The sequence below is a fragment of the Agelaius tricolor genome, unplaced genomic scaffold, assembly GCF_023055355.1.
Source record: "Agelaius tricolor isolate 1412-34295 unplaced genomic scaffold, bAgeTri1.0.p SCAF_120, whole genome shotgun sequence".
NCBI lineage: Eukaryota > Metazoa > Chordata > Aves > Passeriformes > Icteridae > Agelaius > Agelaius tricolor.
Genome location: NW_027269380.1, coordinates 225,110 through 245,784, shown reverse-complemented (window position 1 = coordinate 245,784; position 20,675 = coordinate 225,110). Strand labels below are relative to the sequence as shown.

At 52.0% G+C, this 20,675-nt stretch overlaps 1 protein-coding gene across 1 annotated transcript; it reads left to right on the top strand.

Moving 5' to 3' along the window:
- On the top strand, positions 1-19,633 carry CTDNEP1 (CTD nuclear envelope phosphatase 1). Its single transcript, XM_071420025.1, has 8 exons — positions 1-783; positions 6,008-6,074; positions 7,164-7,282; positions 9,300-9,371; positions 10,993-11,109; positions 12,439-12,550; positions 16,493-16,577; positions 19,133-19,633. The coding sequence occupies exons 1-8, from the start codon at positions 682-684 to the stop codon at positions 19,191-19,193; spliced, it is 735 nt and encodes a 244-aa protein (XP_071276126.1). The 5' UTR covers positions 1-681; the 3' UTR covers positions 19,194-19,633.
- Positions 19,634-20,675: the final 1,042 nt, after the last annotated feature.

Genomic DNA, 20,675 nt, shown 5'->3' with positions numbered 1-20,675 from the left:
CCAATTTTTAGGAGTGAAAATCCCAAATTTTAAGAGGTGAAAATCCCAAATTTTAGGGGGGAAGATTGCCCAATTTTAGGGGTGAAAATCCCAAATTTTTGGGGCAAAAAATCCGAATTTTTCGGAGTGAAAATCCCGATTTTCCCGTGGAAGCCACGCCCCTTCATTTACATAAAAGTGCTGCCAATCATTTCATCCTGAACGGATCCCAACGGCAGAAACCACGTCCCCTAATTTACATAAAGCCGCTGTCAATCACTCTCCAATCACCATAGCAACCGCAGAGCACCGCTAATTTACATAACCCCGCCCACCAGCCACGCCTTTTTCGTTCTCTCCCATTCCCAAAGGCGCCGCCCCTCTGTTTAAGCCACGCCCCCTCCGTTGATCTCTATGGTCTCCTAACCCCGCCCCTCCGTGCGTAGCCCCGCCCCTCCGTGCGTGCCCCGGAAGTGCTGCTGCCGGAAGTGCCCCCGGGCTATGGCGGCGATGGCGGCGGCCCCGGCCGAGCCCCGGTGAGGGCCCGGAGCCCCCGAACCCCCCCGGGCCCGCCCCCGGCAGCGCCTCCCACACCGGGGGGGGGCCGCAGGAGGCGGCGGCGGCGGCGGCGGCGGGGCCGCGGCGAAGCTGGCGGAGCTGGGCCGCGCCGCGCCCGGGGCCGGTACCGGGGCCGGTACCGGGATGATGCGGAGCCAGTGCCTGCTCGGCCTCCGTTCTTTCGTGGCCTTCGCTGCTAAACTCTGGAGTTTTGTGCTTTACCTGCTGAGGAGGCAGGTCCGCACCGTGAGTACCGGGAGGGGAAACCGGGGAGGGGAAACCGGGGGGATAACGGGGATGGAACCGGGGATGGAACCGGGAATGGGCTGGGGATAACGGGGATGGAACCGGGGATGGATGGGGGATAACGGGAATGGAACCGGGGATGGATTTGGGATAACGGGAATGGAACCGGGAATGGAACCGGGAATGGATTGGGGATAACGGGAATGGAGCGGGAACGGCACCGGGAATGGACTGGGGATAACGGGAATGGAACCGGGAATGGGCTGGGGATAAAGGGAATGGAACCGGGGTTAACGGGAATAACGGGAACCGAACCGGGAATGGACTGAGAATAGCGGGATTAGAACGGGAATGGAACCGGAATTAACGGGAATGGAACCGGGGTTAACGGGAATGGAGCCGGGGTTAACGGGAATAACAGGAGCGGAACCGGGAATGGATTGGGGATAATGGGAATGGAGCGGGAACGGCACCGGGAATGGCTCGGGGTTAACGGGAATAACAGGAACGGAACCGGGGTTAACGGGAATAACGGGAATGGAAGCGGGAATGGATTTGGGATAACGGGAATGGAACCGGGAATGGAACCGGGAATGGATTGGGGAAAACGGGAATGGAGCGGGGAACGGCTCGGGGTTAACGGGAATAACAGGAACGGAACCGGGGATGGATTTGGGATAACGGGGATGGAGCGGGAACGGCACCGGGAATGGAACCGGGGTTAACGGGAACGGGACCGGGGTTAACGGGAATAACGGGAACGGAAGCGGGGATGGACTGGGAATAGCGGGATTAGAACGGGAATGGAACCGGAATTAACGGGAACGGCACCGGGAACGGCTCGGGGTTAACGGGAATAACAGGAACGGAACCGGGGATGGATTTGGGATAACGGGAATGGAACCGGGAACGGCTCGGGGTTAACGGGAACGGAACCGGGGTTAACGGGAATAACGGGAATGGAAGCGGGAATGGATTTGGGATAACGGGGATGGAACCGGGGATGGAACCGGGGTTAACGGGAATAACAGGAACGGAACCGGGGATGGATTTGGGATAATGGAAATAACGGGATTAGAACGGGAATGGAACTGGAATTAACGGGAATGGACCCGGAATTAACGGGAATGGAGCCGGGGTTAACGGGAATAACGGGAACGGAACCGGGAATGGATTTGGGGTAATGAAAATAACGGGATTAGAACGGGAATGGAGCCGGGATTAACGGGAATGGAACCGGAATTAACGGGAATGGAGCCGGGATTAACGGGAATGGAACCGGAATTAACGGGAATGGAGCCGGGATTAACGGGAATGGAGCCGGGATTAACGGGAATGGGGTCGGGATTAACGGGAATGGAACCGGGATTAACGGGAATGGAGCCGGGATTAACGGGAATGGAGCCGGGATTAACGGGAATGGAACCGGAATTAACGGGAATGGGGTCGGGTTTAACGGGAATGGAACCGGGATTAACGGGAATGGGGCTGGAATTAACGGGAATGGGGTCGGGATTAACGGGAATGGGGCTGGAATTAACGGGGAGAACAGGGAAGGAACCGGGAGGGGAAAACCGGGAAATTCCCGGGAGATTTTGGGGAATTTTGGGGGAAATTTTGGGGGAAAATTTGGGGAATTTTAGGGAAATTTATGGGGGAAATTTGGGGATTTTTTGGGGAATTTTAGGGAAATTTATGGGGGAAATTTGGGGAATTTTAGGGAAATTTATGGGGGAAATTTGGGGAATTTTAGGGAAATTTATGGGGGAAATTTGGGGAATTTTAGGGAAATTTATGCGGGAAATTTTGGGGATGTTTTGGGGGGGGAAATTTGGGGATTTTGGGGGAATTTTGGGGAATTTTTGGGGATTTTTTGGGGGAATTTATGTGGGAAATTTTGGGGTTTTTTGGGGGATTTTTGGGGATTTTTTGGGGTTTTTTGAGGGGAATTTTGGGGTTTTTGGGGGAATTTTAGGGATTGTTTTGGGGGGAAATTTGGGGATATTGGGGGAAATTTATGGGGGAAATTTGGGGATTTTTTGGGGAATTTTGGGGAATTTTTGGAGAATTTTGGGGAAATTTTTGGGGGGAAATTTGGGGGTTTTTGGGGGATTTTTGGGGGGGGTTTTGGAGAATTTTTGGGGGAATTTTTTGTGTTTTTTGGGGGGATTTTTTAGGGTTTTTTTGGGGGATTTTTTGGGGGGGAAACTTGGGGATTTTTGGGGGAATTTTGGGGAATTTTTGGGGATTTTTAGGGGAATTTTTTGGGGATTTTTAGGGGGGGAATTTGGGGATTTTTGGGGATTTTTGGGGGATTTTTTGGGGCAATTTTGGGGAATATTTTTGGGGTTTTGGGGGGGAAATTTGGGGATTTTTGGGGAATTTATTTGGGTTTTTTGGGGAATGTTTTGGGTAATTTTGGGGGATTTTTTGGGAGAAATTTGGGGTTTTTTGGGCAGGAATTTTGGGCATTTTTAAAGGGGAATTTGGGGGATTTTTGGCGAATTTTTGGGGATTTTTCGTGAATTTTTGGGGGATTTTTCGTGAATTTTTTGGGGATTTTTTGGAGGAATTTTGGGGGATTTTTTGCAAATTTATTTGGCTTTTTTGGGGGAATTTCGTGGAATTTATTTGGGGGATTTTAGGGAAAATTTCAGGGAATTTTGGAGCGAATTTGGGTTTTTTTGTGAGGATTTTTAGGATTTTTTTGGGTTGAATTTTCTTAAAATTTTAAGATTTTGTGGGCAGAATTTCTTTGATTTTTTTTGGAAATTTTTTTTTGGTTTTTTTAATTTTTGGGGCAATTTCAGGCAAATTTGGCTTTTTTGGGGTTTTTTCCTTTTGTGGGAATTTTTGGGGCATTTTTGGTGCAGGATTTTGGGGAGAATTTGGGGATTTTGGGGAGAATTTGGGGATTTTGGGGAGAATTTGGGGATTTTGGGATTTTCAAGGTTGAATCCAGCCCGGGGGGGGTGGGGGAGGGGCCCGGGGGGGGGGGTGGGGGAGGGGCCCGGGGCTATTTTGGGATGGGGGGAGGGGCCGGGAGTGCCCCAAAAATGGAAATTTGGGGAATTTTGGGGAATTTCTGGGAATTTGGGGGAAATTCTCTGAATTTTTGGGATTTTGGGGGGAATTTGGGGGAAATTCAGAGAATTTTGGGGGGAATTTGGGGGAAATTTCTGGGAATTTTAGAGAAATTATTGGGGAATTTCAGGGAATTTTGGATGGATTTTGGGGGAAATTTGGGGGAATTTTTGAGAAATTTTGGGGGGAATTTGGGGGAAATTCTGGGGATTTTTGGGATTTTGGGGGGATTTTGGGGGGAATTTCTGGGAATTTGGGAGTTTTTGGGGGGAGTTTTGGGGAAGTTTTTGGGGAAATTTCAGGGGATTTTGGGGGAAATTCTGGGAATTTGGGGGAATCCTGGGGGAATTTTGGAGTTTTTGGGGGTCATTTTTGGGAATTTTAGAGAAATTCTTGGGGATTTTCAGGGAATTTTGGAGGAATTTCAGGAAATTTCTGGGAATTTTGGGAGAATTTTTGGGATTTTGGGGGAAATTCTGGGAATTTGGGAGAATTTTGGGGCAATTTTGGACTTTTTGGGGGGCATTTTTGGGGGAAATTTCTGGGAATTTGGGGGAAATTCAGGGAATTTTTGGGATTTTGGGGGAATTTGGGGGAATTTTTAGGAATTTTGGAGTTTTTGAGGGAGTTATGGGGAAGTTTTTAGAGAAATTTTGGGAGAATTTTGGGGGGAATTTGTGGGAATTTTGGGAATTTCTAGGAATTTTTTGGGGAGTTATGGGGAAGTTTTTGGGCAATTTTAGGGAATTTTGGGGGAATTTTAGAGAAATTCTTGGGGATTTTCAGGGAATTTTGGATGGATTTTGGGGGAATTTTGGGGCACTTTTGGACTTTTTTGGGGGCATTTTTGTGGGAAATTCAGGGAATTTTTCATAATTTTGGGGGAATTTTTAGGAATTTTGGACTTTTTGGGGGAAAATTCTGGGAATTTCGGGGAGTTATGGGGAAGTTTTTGGGGGAATTTCTGGGAATTTTTGGGATTTTGGGGGAAATTCTGGGAATTTGGGGGAATTTTTAGGAATTTTGGAGTTTTGGGGGGAAGTTTTTGGGGGAATTTCTGGAAATTTTGGGGGGAATTTTGGGGAAATTCTGGGAATTTGGGGGGGAATTTGTGGGAATTTTGGGAATTTCTAGGAATTTTTGGGGGAGTTATGGGGAAGGTTTTGGGCAATTTCAAGGAATTTTTGGGAATTTTGGGGACAATTTTGGGGAATTTTGGGGACAATTTTGGGAATTTTAGAGGAATTCTTGGGGAAATTCTGGGAATTTTTGGGATTTTGGGGGAATTTGTGGGAAATTCTTGGGGAATTTTTGCAATTTTGGGGAATTTTCAGAGAATTTTGGGGGAAACATTTGAGCATTTTTAGGGTTTTTGGGTCTTATTTTGGAGATTTTTTGGGTGAATTTTAGGGATTTTTGGGTCTCATTTTGAGATTTTTTTGGGTGAATTTTGGGGATTTTTGGGTCTCATTTTTGGGTCTCATTTTTGAGATTTTTTTGGGGTGAATTTTGAGATTTTTCGGTCTCATTTTTGGGATTTTTTTGGGTGAATTTTGGGGATTTTTTTGAATGAATTTTGGGGATTTTTGGGTCTCATTTTTGGGATTTTTGGGTCTCATTTTTTGGGATTTTTTTGGGTGAATTTTTGGGATTTTTGGGTCTCATTTTTGAGATTTTTTTGGATGAATTTTGGGGATTTTTGGGTCTCATTTTTGAGATTTTTGGGTCTCATTTTTGAGATTTTTTGGGTGAATTTTGGGGATTTTTGGGTCTCATTTTTGGGATTTTTGGGTCTCATTTTTGAGATTTTTTGGTGAATTTTGGGGATTTTTGGGTCTCATTTTTGGGATTTTTGGGTCTCATTTTTGGGATTTTTTGGGTGAATTTTGGGTCTCATTTTTGAGATTTTTTTGGGGTGAATTTTGGGGATTTTTGGGTCTCGTTTTTGGATCTCATTTCTGGGATTTTTGGGGTGAATTTTGGGGCTTCTTTCCCCATTTTTGGGGTTTTTTTCCCCTGGGGAGGCTCAGGAAACTCCGAAATTTTTGGGGTTTTTTTCGGGGGGGGAATTTTTGGCCTCTCCCTGATGGAATTTGGGGGTTCCCGAATTTCGGGGTCCCCCCAAATTTGGGGTTCGCAGGTGATCCAGTACCAGACCGTGCGCTACGACGTCCTGCCCCTGTCGCCCATCTCCAGGAACCGCCTGAGTGAGTCCAAAACCGGAGAAAAAAACAAAATTTGGGGAGAAAAATGGCAAAATTTGGGGGGGAAATGCAAAATTTGGGGAGAAAATGGCAAAATTTGGGGGGGAAATGCAAAAATTTGGGGAGGAAACAGCAAAATTTGGGGAGAAAATGGCAAAATTTGGGGAGGAAACGGCAAAATTTGGGGAGAAAACGGCAAAATTTGGGGTGGGAAATGCAAAATTTGGGGTGAAAATGCCAAAATTTGGGGTGGGAAATCCCAAAATCCCAGAGATAATCCCAAAATTTAGGAGAAAAAAAGCCCAAATCCCCAATTTTTGCCCCCAAACCCCCAAATTTTGTCTCCAAACCCCCAAATTTTTTGCTCCAAATTCTCAGATTTTCCCCCTAAACCTCCAAATTTTGCCTTCAAACCCCCAAATTTTGTCCCTAAACCCCCAAATTTTGCCCCCAAACCTTGGAATTCTGTCCTTAAAACCCCAAATTTTGTCCCTAAACCTCCAAATTTTGCCCTCAAACCTTGGAATTGGGACCCTAAAACCCCAAATTTTGCCCCCAAAGTTCAAAATTTTGCCCCCAAACCCCCAAATTTTTGCTCCAAATCCTCAAATTTTCCCCCTAAACCTCCAAATTTTGCCTTCAAACCCCCAAATTTTGTCCCCAAACCCCCAAATTTTTGCTCCAAATCCTCAAATTTTCCCCCTAAACCTCCAAATTTTGCCCCCAAACCTTGGAATTGGGTCCCTGAAACCCCAAATTTTGCCCCAAATTCTCTGCCAAGCCCCCAAATTTTGCCCCCAAACCCCCAAATTTTTGCTCCAAATCCTCAAATTTCCCCCCTAAACCTCCAAATTTTGCCTTCAAACCCCAAAATTTTGCCCCAAACCCCCAAATTTTTGCTCCAAATCCTCAAATTTCGACCCCCAAACCCCCAAATTTTGCCTTCAAACCCCCAAATTTTGCCCCCAAACCCCCAAATTTTCCCCCTCAACCCCCAAATTTTACCCCGAATTCAGGGATTTTCCCCAAAAATTTGGGAGTTTTGCCCCAAATTTGGCAATTTTGCCCCAAATTTTGTGGTTTTTTTCCCAGACCAGGTGAAGAGGAAGATCCTGGTGCTGGACCTGGACGAGACCCTGATCCACTCCCACCACGACGGCGTCCTCAGGCCCACGGTGCGGCCCGGGACCCCCCCCGACTTCATCCTCAAGGTCTGAGGCATTTTGGGGCAAATCTGGAGGATTTTGGGAAAATTTGGGGCATTTTGGGGATTTTTGGGGGATTTTTTGGGGATTTTTTTGGGTTTTTTTGAGGGGTTTTTGAGCTGTACTGAGGCCCACGGTGCGGCCTGGGACCCCCCCCGACTTCATCCTCAAGGTCTGGAGGCATTTTGGGGAAAATCTGGAGGATTTTGGGAAAATTTGAGGGGTTTGGAAGGATTTTTGGGTTTTTTTGGGGATTTTTTTGGGTTTTTTTGAGCTGTCCTGAGGCCCACGGTGCGGCCTGGGACCCACCCCCCGACTTCATCCTCAAGGTCTGGGGACATTTTGGGGCAAATCTGGAGGATTTTGGGAAAATTTAAGGGATTTGGAGCAGTTTTTGGGGATTTTTTGGGTTTTTTTTTGGCAATTTTTTTGGGTTTTTTTTGAGGGGTTTTTGAGCTGTCCTGAGGCCCACGGTGCGGCCTGGGACCCCCCCCGACTTCATCCTCAAGGTCTGGGGACATTTTGGGGAAAATCTGGAGAATCTGGGGAAAATTTGGGGCATTTGGAAGGGATTTGGGGCAGTTTTGGGCATTTTTTGGGGAGTTTTTGGGGGTTTTTTTTGGGGGGGGGTTTTTGGCCTGTCCTGAGGCCCATGGTGCGGCCTAGGGCCCACCCCCAACTTCATCCTCAAGGTGTGAGGGGATTTTGGGGGAAATTCAGGAATTTTGGGAAATTTTGAGGGGTTTGGAAGGGATTTGGGGCATTTTTGTGGTTTTTTGGAGATTTTTTTGGGGTTTTTTGGGTTTTTTTGGGGCGTTTTTGGGCTGTCCTGGGGCCCATGGTGCGGCCCGGCCCCCCCCCCCCCCCAACTTCATCCTCAAGGTCTGTGGAGATTTTGGGGGAAATTTGGAGGATTTGGGGCATTTTTGAGGGATTTGGAGCAGTTTTGAGTGGAATTGGGGTTTTTTGGGGTTTTGGGGGATTTTTTTGGGTTTTTTTTGTGGGGGTTTTTGGCCTGTCCTGAGGCCCATGGTGCGGCCTAGGGCCCACCCCCAACTTCATCCTCAAGGTCTGAGGGGATTTTGGGGGAAATTCAGGAATTTTGGGGAATTTTGGGAAATTTCGGGACATTTTCAGGGGTTTGGAAGGGATTTGGGGCAGTTTTGAGAGAGTTTATGGGGGTTTTGGCTTTTTTGGGGGGTTTTTGGGGGGGTTTTTGAGCTGTCCTGAGGCCCACTGTGTGGCCTGGGACCCCCCCCCCCCCGACTTCATTCTCAAGCTCTGAGGGATTCTGGGGGAAATTTGGAGGATTTTGGGGCATTTTTGAGGGATTTGGAGCAGTTTTGAGTGGAATTGGGGTTTTTTGGGGATTTTTTTGGGGTTTTGGGGGATTTTTTTGGGGGGTTTTTTTTGGGGGGTTTTTGGCCTGTCCTGAGGCCCACGGTGCGGCCCGGGACCCTCCCCAACTTCATCCTCAAGGTCTGAGGGGATTTTGGGGGAAATTCAGGAATTTTGGGGAATTTTGGGAAATTTTGAGGGATTTGGGGCAGTTTTGAGCGAGTTTATGGGGATTTTTGGGAATTTTGGGGGTTTTTTTGGTGGTTTTTGGCCTGTCCTGAGGCCCACGGTGCGGCCCGGGACCCTCCCCAACTTCATCCTCAAGGTGTGAGGGGATTTTGGGGGAAATTCAGCAATTTTGGGGAATTTTGCTAAATTCTGAGGGGTTTGGAAGGGATTTGGGGCAGTTTTGGGGGAATTTGGGGGGATTTTTGAGGGATTTGGGGCAGTTTTGGGAGCATTTAAGGCCATTCAGGGAGGATTTGGGGAGAATTTTCCGTGGACTTTGGGGATTTTGTGGGAGTTTTGAAGGAGTTTTGGGAAATTTTGAGGGCCCTGAGGCTGATTTTGGGGGTGTTTATTTTGATTTTGGGGGTCTCAGAGCTGATTTTGGGGGTGTTTGTTGTGATTTTGGGATTCCTGGGCTGATTTTGGGGGTGTTTGTGCTGATTTTGGGGTCCCCCAGGTGGTGATCGACAAACACCCCGTGAGGTTCTTCGTGCACAAACGGCCCCACGTGGATTTCTTCCTGGAGGTGGTGAGTGACCCCAAAAAGCCCCAAATTCACCCCAAAACCCATCCCAAATCCCTCCTAAACCCTTCGAAAATCCACAAAATTCCAAAAATTCCCCAAAATTCCCCAAAATTCCCGGTCCAGGTGAGCTGGGCGTGTTCACAGCCATGGAGATCTACAGCCCCAAACCCCACCTGGGACCCCCAAAACCCCCAGAAATTCCCCCAAAACCCCCTCAAATCACCCCAAAATTCCCCAAAATTTCTGAATTTTCTCAAAATTTCATGGATTTCCCCAAAATCCTGGGAATTTGCTCCAAATGTCGCCCAGGTGAGCCAGTGGTATGAGCTGGTGGTGTTCATGGCCATGGAGATCCATGGCTCCAAACCCCACCTGAGACCCCCAAAATCCCCTCAAATCACCCCAAAATTCCCCAAAATTTCTGAATTTTCCCAAAATTTCATGAATTTTCCCAAAATCCTGGGAATTTCCCCCAGGTGAGCCAGTGGGAGGAGCTGGTGGTGTTCACAGCCAGCATGGAGATCCATGGCCCAAAACCCCTCAAATCACCCCAAAAACCCCAGAAATTCCCCCAAAACCCCCTCAAATCACCCCAAAATCCCCTCAAATCACCCCAAAATTTCTGAATTTTCTCAAAATTTCATGAATTTTCCCAAAATCCTGGGAATTTCCCCCAAAATCCTGGGAATGTGGGAGCTGGTGGTGTTCACGTCCAGCATGGAGATCCATGGCCCCAAACCCCTCAAATCACCCCCAAAACCCCCAGAAATTGCCCCAAAATCCCCTCAAATCACCCAAAAATTCCCCAAAATTTCTGAATTTTCCCAAAATCCCCTGAATTTTCCCAAAATCCTGGGAATTTCCCCCAAATCTCCCCCAGGTGAGCCAGTGGTGGGAGCTGGTGGTGTTCACATCCAGCATGGAGATCCATGGCCCAAAACCTCTCAAATCACCCCAAAAACGCCTCAAATCACCCCAAAATTCCCCAAAATTTCTGAATTTTCCCAAAATTTCATGAATTTCCCCAAAATCCTGGGAATTTTCCCCAGGTGAGCCAATGGTAGGAGCTGGTGGTGTTCATGGCCATGGAGATCCATGGCCCCAAACCCCACCTGACACCCCCAAAAAACCCCAGAAATTCCCCTCAAATCCCCTCAAACCCCCCCAAAATCCCCTCAAATCACCCCAAAATTTCTGAATTTTCCCAAAATTTCATGAATTTTCCCAAAATCCTGGGAATTTCCCCCAAAATCCTGGGAATGTGGGAGCTGGTGGTGTTCACGTCCAGCATGGAGATCCATGGCCCCAAACCCCTCAAATCACCCCCAAAACCCCCAGAAATTGCCCCAAAATCCCCTCAAATCACCCCAAAATTCCTGAATTTTCCCAAAATTTCATGAATTTTCCCAAAATCCTGGGAATTTCCCCCAAAATCCTGGGAATGTGGGAGCTGGTGGTGTTCACGTCCAGCATGGAGATCATGGCCCCAAACCCCTCAAATCACCCCAAAAACCCCCAGAAATTCCCCCAAAATCCCCTCAAACCCCCCCAAAATCCCCTCAAATCACCCCAAAATTCCTGAATTTTCCCAAAATGCCCTGAATTTGCCCCAAATGTCGCCCAGGTGAGCCAGTGGTACGAGCTGGTGGTGTTCACAGCCAGCATGGAGATCTACGGCTGCGCCGTGGCCGACAAGCTGGACAACAACCGCAGCATCCTCAACCGGCGCTACTACCGACAGGTGAGGCACACCTGGGGACACCTGGGGACACCTGGGGACAGGTGAGGGACACACCTGGGGACACATGGGGACACATGGGGACAGTGGGACAGGTGTGAGAGGGGTCATGAGCTGGACAACAACCGCAGCGTCCTCAACCGGCGCTACTGCAGACAGGTGAGGGAGGGACACACCTGGGGACAGGTGAGGGACACCTGGGGACACACCTGGGGACACACCTGGGGACAGGGACACACCTGGGGAGGGACACCTGGGGAGGGACACCTGGGGACACCTGGGGACAGGTGAGGGACACACCTGGGGACAGGTGACAGTGGGACAGGTGAGGGACACACCTGGGGACAGGTGTGGGACACCTGGGGACAGGTGGCAGTGGGACAGGTGAGACAGGGACACCTGGACAGGTGAGGGACACCTGGGGACACCTGGGGACAGGTGAGAAAGGGACACCTGGGGAAAGCTGAGGGACACACCTGGGGACACCTGGGGACACTTGAACAGGTGAGGGACAGCTGGGGAAAGCTGGGGACAGGTGACAGTGGGACAGGGACACCTGAACAAGTGAGGGACACCTGGGGACAGGGGAGGGACACAGCTGGGGACACCTGGGGACAGGGACACACCTGGACAGGTGAGGCACACCTGGGGGCACACCTGGGGACAGGTGAGGGACAGCTGGACAGGTGAGACAGGGACACCTGGGGACAACTGGGGACACCTGGATAGGTGAGGGACACACCTGGGGACACCTGGGGACAGGTGAGGGACACACAGGGACAGGTAACACTGGGACAGGTGAGACAGGGACACACCTGGGGACAGGTGAGGGACACACCTGGACACACCTGGGGCCACCCGGGAACACCTGGGGACAGGTGAGACAGGGACACACCTGGATACAGGTGAGGGACACTTGGGGACAGGTGAGGGACACCTGGACACACTTGGGGACAGGTAGCACTGGGACAGGTGAGACAGGGACACCTGGACAGGTGAGGGACACACCTGGGGACAGGTGACACTGGGACAGGTGAGACAGGGACAGGTGAGGGGCTGGGAGGAGCTGGGATCATTCTCTGCCATGCAGTGGGCGTGTCCAGATGAGATGGGCGTGTCCACATGAGGTGGGCGTGTCCACATGAGGTGGGCGTGTCCATGGCTCTGTCCATGTGAGGTGGGCGTGTCCCAGATGAGGTGGGCGTGTCCATGGCTCTGTCCATGTGGAATGGGCGTGTCCAGGTGTGGTGGGCGTGTCCCGGGTGCGGTGGGCGTGGCCATGGGCGTGTCCCGGGTGCGGTGGGCGTGTCCCTGACCCGGCCCCGCCCCCAGCACTGCACGCTGGAGCTGGGCAGTTACATCAAGGACCTGTCGGTGGTGCACAGCGACCTGTCCAGCATCGTCATCCTGGACAACTCACCTGGCGCCTACCGCAGCCACCCAGGTACCCAAAATATCCCAAAATAGCCCCAAAAATAGCCCCAAAATGGCCCAAAAATCCCTGTTCAAAAATACCCAAAAATCACCCCAAAAATCCACCCCAAAAATCCCTCCCTGGGTCTGTCCAGCATCGTCATCCTGGACACCTCACCTGGGGCCTATTGCAGCCACCCAGGTACCCAAAATATCCCAAAATAGCCCCAAAAATAGCCCCAAAAATATCCCCAAAATGGCCCAAAAATCCCTGTCCAAAAACTCCCAAAAATCACCCCAAAAATCCACCCCAAAAATCCACCCCTGGGTCTGTCCAGCATCATCATCCTGGACACCTCACCTGGGGCCTATTGCAGGCACCCAGGTACCCCAAAACTGCCCAAAATAGCCCCAAAATATTCCCAAAAATAGCTCCAAAATGGCCCAAAAATCCCAATCTTGAAATTCTCCCAAAATCCCTGGAAATTGCCCCAAAAATCCACCCCAAATTCCCTCCCTGGCTCTGTCCAGCATTGTCATCCTGGACAACTCACCTGGCGCCTACCGCAGCCACCCAGGTACCCAAAAATATCCCAAAATAGCCCCAAAAATAGCCCCAAAATATCCCCAAAATGGCCCAAAAATCCCAATCTTGAAATTCTCCCAAAATCCCCGGAAATTGCCCCAAAAATCCACCCCAAATTCCCTCCCTGGGTCGGTCCAGCATCGTCATCCTGGACAACTCACCTGGCGCCTACCGCAGCCACCCAGGTACCCAAAACTGCCCAAAATATCCCCAAAATCCCCATGGAATATCCCAAAAATCCCTGTCCAAAAATTCCCAAAATCCACCCCAAAAATCCACCCCTGGCTCTGTCCAGCATCGTCATCCTGGACACCTCACCTGGGGCCTATTGCAGGCACCCAGGTACCCAAAAATATCCCAAAACATCCCCAAAAATATCCCCAAAATGGCCCAAAAATCCTAATCCTGAAATTCTCCCAAAATCCCTGGAAATTGCCCCAAAAATCCACCCCAAAAATCCACCCCTGGCTCTGTCCAGCATCGTCATCCTGGACACCTCACCTGGGGCCAATCACAGCCACCCAGGTACCCAAAAATATCCCAAAATAGCCCCAAAAATATTCCCAAAATGGCCCAAAATAGCCCCAAAAATATTCCCAAAATGACCCAAAAATCCCTGTTCGAAAATTCCCCAAAATCACCCCAAAAGTCCCCCCCAAAAATCCCAAATTTCCCCCAGACAGCGCCACCCCCATCGAGTCCTGGTTCGGTGACCCCAAAAACTTCCCCTAAAAATTTCAAAATCCTTCCAGAAACCCCCAAAAATCCCTTGGGGATCCCCCAAAAATCCCCCAAATCCCCAAATCCCCCCCAGATCCTCCCAAATTCCCTCCAGGACCCCCAAAAAATTCCCCAGATCCACCCAGAACCTCCCAAATCCCATCCAGGACCCCCCAAATCTCCTGGGGACCCCCCAAAAAACCCCAAATCCCACCCAGATCCTCCCAAATCCCATCCAGGACCCCCCAAAAAAATCCCCCAAATCCCCCCCAGAACCTCCCAAATTCCCTCCAGGACCCCCCAAATCCCCTGGGGATCCCCCAAAAATCCCCCAAATCCCCCCCAGATCCACCCAGATCCTCCCAAATCCTCTCCAGGACCCTCCAAAAATCCCCCAAATCCACTGGGGACCCCCAAAAAATTCCCGAAATCCCCCCCAGATCCACCCAGAACCTCCCAAATCCTCTCCAGGAGCCCCCAAAATCCCCCAAATTCCATCCAGGACCCCCAAAAAATTCCCCAAATCCCCTGGGGACCCCCCCAAAAAACCCCAAGTCCCTCCCAGATCCTCCCAAATCCCCTCCAGGACCCCCCAAATCTCCTGGGGACCCCCCAAAAATCCCCAAATCCCCCCCAGATCCTCCCAAATCCCATCCAGGCCTCCTGAAATTCCCCCCAAAATCCCCTCCAGGACCCCCCAAATCCCCCCTAGGACCCCCCAAAATCCCTTCCAGGACCCCCCAAAAATCCCCAAATCCCCTGGGGACCCCCCAAAAATCCCCCCCAGCTCCACCCAAATCCCCTCCAGGCCTCCTGAAATTCCCCCCAAAATCCCCTCCAGGACCCCCAAATCCCATCCAGGACCCTCCAAAATTCCCCAAATCTCCCTCAGATCCACCCAGAACGTCCCAAATCCCATCCAGGACCCCCCAAAATCCCCTGGGGACCCCCAAAAAATTCCCGAAATCCCCCCCAGATCCACCCAGAACCTCCCAAATCCTCTCCAGGAGCCCCCAAAATCCCCCAAATTCCATCCAGGACCCCCCAAAAATCCCCCAAATCCCCTGGGGACCCCCCCAAAAAACCCCAAGTCCCTCCCAGATCCTCCCAAATCCCCTCCAGGACCCCCCAAATCTCCTGGAGACCCCCCAAAAATCCCCAAATCCCCCCCAGATCCTCCCAAATCCCCTCCAGGATCCCCCAAATCCCCTGGGGACCCCCCAAAATCCCCCAAATCCCCCCCAGATCCTCCCAAATCCCATCCAGGCCTCCTGAAATTCCCCCCAAAATCCCCTCCAGGACCCCCAAATCCCTCCTAGGACCCCCCAAAATCCCTTCCAGGACCCCCCAAAAATCCCCAAATCCCCTGGGGACCCCCCAAAAATCCCCCCCAGCTCCACCCAAATCCCCTCCAGGCCTCCTGAAATTCCCCCCAAAATCCCTTCCTGGACCCCCAAATCCCATCCAGGACCCCCCAAAATTCCCCAAATCCCCCTCAGATCCACCCAGAACCTCCCAAATCCTCTCCAGGACCCCCCAAAATCCCCTGGGGACCCCCAAAAAATTCCCGAAATCCCCCCCAGATCCACCCAGAACCTCCCAAATCCTCTCCAGGAGCCCCCAAAATCCCCCAAATTCCATCCAGGACCCCCCAAAAAATTCCCCAAATCCCCTGGGGACCCCCCCAAAAAACCCCAAGTCCCCCCCAGATCCTCCCAAATCCCCTCCAGGATCCCCCAAATCTCCTGGGGACCCCCCAAAAATCCCCAAATCCCCCCCAGATCCTCCCAAATCCCATCCAGGCCTCCTGAAATTCCCCCCAAAATCCCCTCCAGGACCCCCCAAATCCCCCCTAGGACCCCCCAAAATCCCTTCCAGGACCCCCCAAAAATCCCCAAATCCCCTGGGGACCCCCCAAAAATCCCCCCCAGCTCCACCCAAATCCCCTCCAGGCCTCCTGAAATTCCCCCCAAAATCCCTTCCTGGACCCCCAAATCCCATCCAGGACCCCCCAAAATTCCCCAAATCCCCCTCAGATCCACCCAGAACCTCCCAAATCCTCTCCAGGACCCCCCAAAATCCCCTGGGGACCCCCAAAAAATTCCCGAAATCCCCCCCAGATCCACCCAGAACCTCCCAAATCCTCTCCAGGAGCCCCCAAAATCCCCCAAATTCCATCCAGGACCCCCCAAAAAATTCCCCAAATCCCCTGGGGACCCCCCCAAAAAACCCCAAGTCCCCCCCAGATCCTCCCAAATCCCCTCCAGGATCCCCCAAATCTCCTGGGGACCCCCCAAAAATCCCCAAATCCCCCCCAGATCCTCCCAAATCCCATCCAGGCCTCCTGAAATTCCCCCCAAAATCCCCTCCAGGACCCCCCAAATCCCCCCTAGGACCCCCCAAAATCCCTTCCAGGACCCCCAAATCCCCTCCAGGACCCCCCAAAATCCCCTGGGGACCCCCCAAAAATCCCCAAAATCCCCCTCAGGTCCACCCAGAACCTCCCAAATCCCCCCCAGGACCCCCCAAATCCCATCCAGGATCCCCCCAAAATCCCTTCCAGGACCCCCCAAAATCCCTTCCAGGACCCCCAAATCCCCTCCAGGACCCCCCCAAATCCCCTGGGGACCCCCAAAAATGCCCAAAATCCCCCAAAAATCCCCCCAGACAACGCCATCCCCATCAAGTCGTGGTTCAGTGACCCCGGGGACACGGCCCTGCTCAACCTCCTGCCCATGCTGGACGCGCTCAGGTGGGCACGGGGGGATTTGGGGGGGATTTGGGGGAATTTGGGGGGTCCTGGGGGGGATTTGGGGGGTCCTGGAGGGGATTTGGGGGGAATTTGGGGGAATTTGGGGGGTCCTGGGGGGGATTTGGGGGGATTTGGGGGGAATTTGGGGGGTCCTGGGGGGGATTTGGGGGAGTTTGGGGGGTCATAGAGGGGATTTGGGCAGGATTTGGGGCGGTTTGGGGGGTCTTGGAGAGGATTTTGGGGGGTCCTGGGGGGATTTGGGGGGTCCTGGGGGGGATTTGGGGGGTCCTGGAGGGGATTTGGGGGAATTTGGGGGAATTTGGGGGGTCCTGGAGGGGATTTGGGGGATTTGGGGGGTCCTGGGGGGGATTTGTGGGAGTTTGGGGGTCCTGGGGGGGATTTGGGGGGACCTGGGGGGATTTGGGGGAGTTTGGGGGGTCCTGGAGGGGATTTGGGGGCTCCTGGATGGGATTTGGGAGGTTCTCAGTGGATCTGGGGGGGATTTGGGGGATTTTTGGGGGTCCTAGGGGGGATTTGGGGGGTCCTGGAGGGGATTTGGGGGAGTTTGGGGGGTCCTGGAGGGGATTTGGGGGGACCTGGAGGGGATTTGAGGAGTCCTGGAGGGGATTTGGGGGAGTTTGGGGGGGATTTGGGGCATCCTGGAGGAGATTTGGGGCGGTTTGGGGGGTCCTGGAGGGGATTTGGGCAGGAATTGGGGAAGTTTGGGGGGTCCTGGAGGGGATTTGGGCAGGATTTCGCGAGGTTTGGGGGGACTTGGAAGGGTTTTTGGGAGGATTGGAGGGTCCTGGAGGGGTTTGGGGGAGATTTTGGGGAGTCCTGGATGGATTTTGGGACAGATTTTGTGGGATCCTGGGTGGATTTTGGGGAGTTCTGGGGGGATTTTTGGGGTTCCTGGGTGGATTTTGGGGAAGATTTTGGGGGTCCTGGATGGATTTGGGGGAGATTTTAGGGGATCCTGGAGAATTTTGGGGTTCCTGGGTAGATTCTGGGGGAAATTTTAGAGGTCCTGGGGAAAGTTTAAGGAGTTCTGGGTGGATTTTGGGACAGATTTTGGAGTTCCTGGGTGGATTTTGGGGGAGATTTTGGGGGTCCTGGGGGGATTTTTAGGGGTTCCTGGATGGATTTTGGGAGAGATTTTGGGGATCCTGGGTGGATTTTGGGAGAGATTTTGGGGATCCCGGTGGGATTTTTGGGGATCCTGGGTGGATTTTGGGGGAGATTTTTGGGGTTCCTGGTGGGATTTTGGAGTTCCTGGGTGGATTTTGGGGGAGATTTTGGGGGATCCTGGAGAATTTTGGGGTTCCTGGGTGGATTTTGGGGGAGATTTTCGAGGTCCTGGGGAAAGTTTAAGGCGTTCTGGGTGGATTTTGGGGTTCCTGGGGGGATTTTTGGGGTTCCTGGTGGGATTTTGGGGGGGATTTTGGGGATCCCAGGGGGATTTTTGGGGGTCCTGGATGGATTTTGGGGGAGATTTTTGGGGTTCCTGGTGGGATTTTGGGGTTCCTGGGTGGATTTTGGGGGAGATTTTGGGGGATCCTGGAGAATTTTGGGGTTCCTGGGTGGATTTTGGGAGAGATTTTTAGGGGTCCTGGATGGATTTGGGGGAGATTTTGGGGGTCCTGGATGGATTTGGGGGGGATTTTGGGGGTCCTGAGGGGATTTTGGGGGTCCTGGGTGGATTTTGGGAGAGATTTTGGGGGATCCTGGAGAATTTTGGCGTTCCTGGGTGGATTTTGGGAGTCCTGAGGGGATTTTTGGGGATTCTGAGTGGATTTTGGGAGAAATTTTGGGGTTCCTGGATGGATTTTGGGAGAGATTTTGGGGGATCCTGGGGGATTTTGGGGAGTTCTGGGGAGATTTTTGGGGTTCCTGCGTGGATTTTCGGGAATCCTGGGTGAATTTTGGAGAGATTTTGGTGTTCCTGGGTGAATTTTGGGAGAGATTTTAGGGGATCCTGGGGGGATTTTGGGGTTCCTGGGTGGATTTTGGGGGAGATTTTGGGGGTCCTGAGGGGATTTTGGGGGTCCTGGGTGGATTTTGGGAGAGATTTTGGGGGATCCTGGAGAATTTTGGGGTTCCTGGGTGCATTTTGGGGGAGATTTTGGGGATCCTGGGTGGATTTTGGGACAAATTTTGGGGTATCCTGGTGGGAATTTGGGAGAGATTTTGGGGTTCCTGGGGGGATTTTGGGGAAGATTTTGGGAGAGATTTTGGGGGATCCTGGTGGATTTTGGGGTTCCTGGGTGGATTTTGGGGAGTTCTGGGGAGATTTTTGGGGTTCCTGGGTGGATTTTGGGTTTCCTGGGTGGATTTTGGGACAAATTTTGGGGTATCCCGGTGGGAATTTTTGGCATTCCTGTGTGGATTCGGGCCTTTTTCCACTCTTTTTTTTTTGCGGGTGGATTTTCCCCCCCACATTTTGGGGCTTCCCACCACATTTTGATGATCCCACCCCCTTTTTTTAGAACCCCCCCATCCTCATTCTCATTTAGGGTGGGGGGGGTCTCACCTTGCATCCCCCTCCCCAAATTCAGGTTCACGGCCGACGTTCGCTCCGTGCTGAGCCGCAACCTCCACCAGCACCGCCTGTGGTGACCCCGGAGCCCCCCGGGACCCCCGGGAACCCCCCCGGGGACCCCCCCCGGGACCCCCAAACGGGACCCCCGGACCCCCCCATTTTGAGGGGGGGGGGGGGGGACACAACCAGGGGTGGCCCCTCCCCCATCGGGGACAGCGCCAGCACCGAGGGGACCCCCGGGACCTCCCCCCCCCCCATCCACCCTGGTCTGGACTCTGTGCCCCCCCCCCCCCCCCCTCATTTTTTGGGGGGAGATTGAATTTGGGGTGGGGGGATGGGTTTTGGCGCCCCCCCCCCCACCCCACGTGCCTGAATTTGGGGGGGGTTTGGTGTTTTTTTGGGGGGGTGGGGAGGGGCTTTGGGGGCCGCCTCTCCCCCTCTCCCGGACAGACGGACATTTGGGAGCTCCTCCCCCCCCCCCACCTCCACCCCGTGTTTTTAAAAGCTCTTGGTCCCACTGGCGGCGTCTTTGTGGTTGCTGTGCCCCCTCCACAGATCGGCGGGAGGCTCTGGTTGGGGGAAAAACACGAATTTGGGGTGAAAAACACGGATTTTGGGGGAAAAAACCACGGATTTTGGGGGGAAAAAACCCCGGATGTTGGCCAAAAAAACCCGGATGTTGGGGGGGAAAAAACCCCGGATGTTGGCCAAAAAAAAACCCCGGATGTTGGCGAAAAAAACCCGGATGTTGGGGGCTTGTTTGAAGCTCTTGTGGTGAACCAGAGGTCGCGGGTTCGAATCCCGCCTGTGCCTTTTACCGGGCACCCCAATTTTTGGCGGGGTACCCCCTATTTTAGAAGGAACTCTCAATTAAGTGGCAAAACCCCGAATTTGGGGTGGGAAACCTGGATTTTGGGGTGGAAAACCTGGATTTTGGGGGAAAAAAACCGGATTTGGGGGGAAAAACCCCGGATGTTGGCCAAAAAAACCCGGATGTTCGGGGCTTGCTTGAAGCTCTTGTGTGGTGAACCGGAGGTCGCGGGTTCGAATCCCGCCGATGCCTTTTACCGGGCACCCCAATTTTTGGGGGGACACCCCCAATTTTTGGGGGTTCACACCATTTTTTGGGGGTACAGAGAACACACAAACACAATTCAGACTCACAGAAACACTTTTTTAATGGAGAAACCTCCCCTTTTTGGGAAAAAAAACCCCGAATTTTGGGGGGATTTGAGGGATTTTTTGGGGAGATTTTGAGGTATTTTTGGGGGGGATTTTGGCGATTTTTGGGGGGGATTTTGGGGATTTTTTGGGAGGATTTTGGGGATTTTTTGGGGGGGATTTTGGGGATTTTTTGAGGGGATTTTGGGGATTATTTGGGGGGATTTTAGGGATTTTTTGGGGGGATTTTGAGGGGTTTTTGGGGGGATTTTGGGGATTTTTTGGGGGGAATTTTGAGGGATTTTTTGGGGGGATTTTTGGGGGGATTTTTTTGGGGGGGATTTTGGGGGAATTTTGGGGATTTTTTGAGGGGATTTTGAGGGATTTTTGGGGAGATT

Bases quoted from the DNA above. Each gene is read 5' to 3' on its own strand.
- CTDNEP1 (XM_071420025.1), top strand. From the start codon at position 682: ATGATGCGGAGCCAGTGCCTGCTCGGCCTCCGTTCTTTCGTGGCCTTC. The intron at 784-6,007 runs GTGAGTACCGGG...TGGGGTTCGCAG, and splicing joins TGAGGAGGCAGGTCCGCACC to GTGATCCAGTACCAGACCGT. The intron at 6,075-7,163 runs GTGAGTCCAAAA...TTTTTTTCCCAG, and splicing joins CATCTCCAGGAACCGCCTGA to ACCAGGTGAAGAGGAAGATC.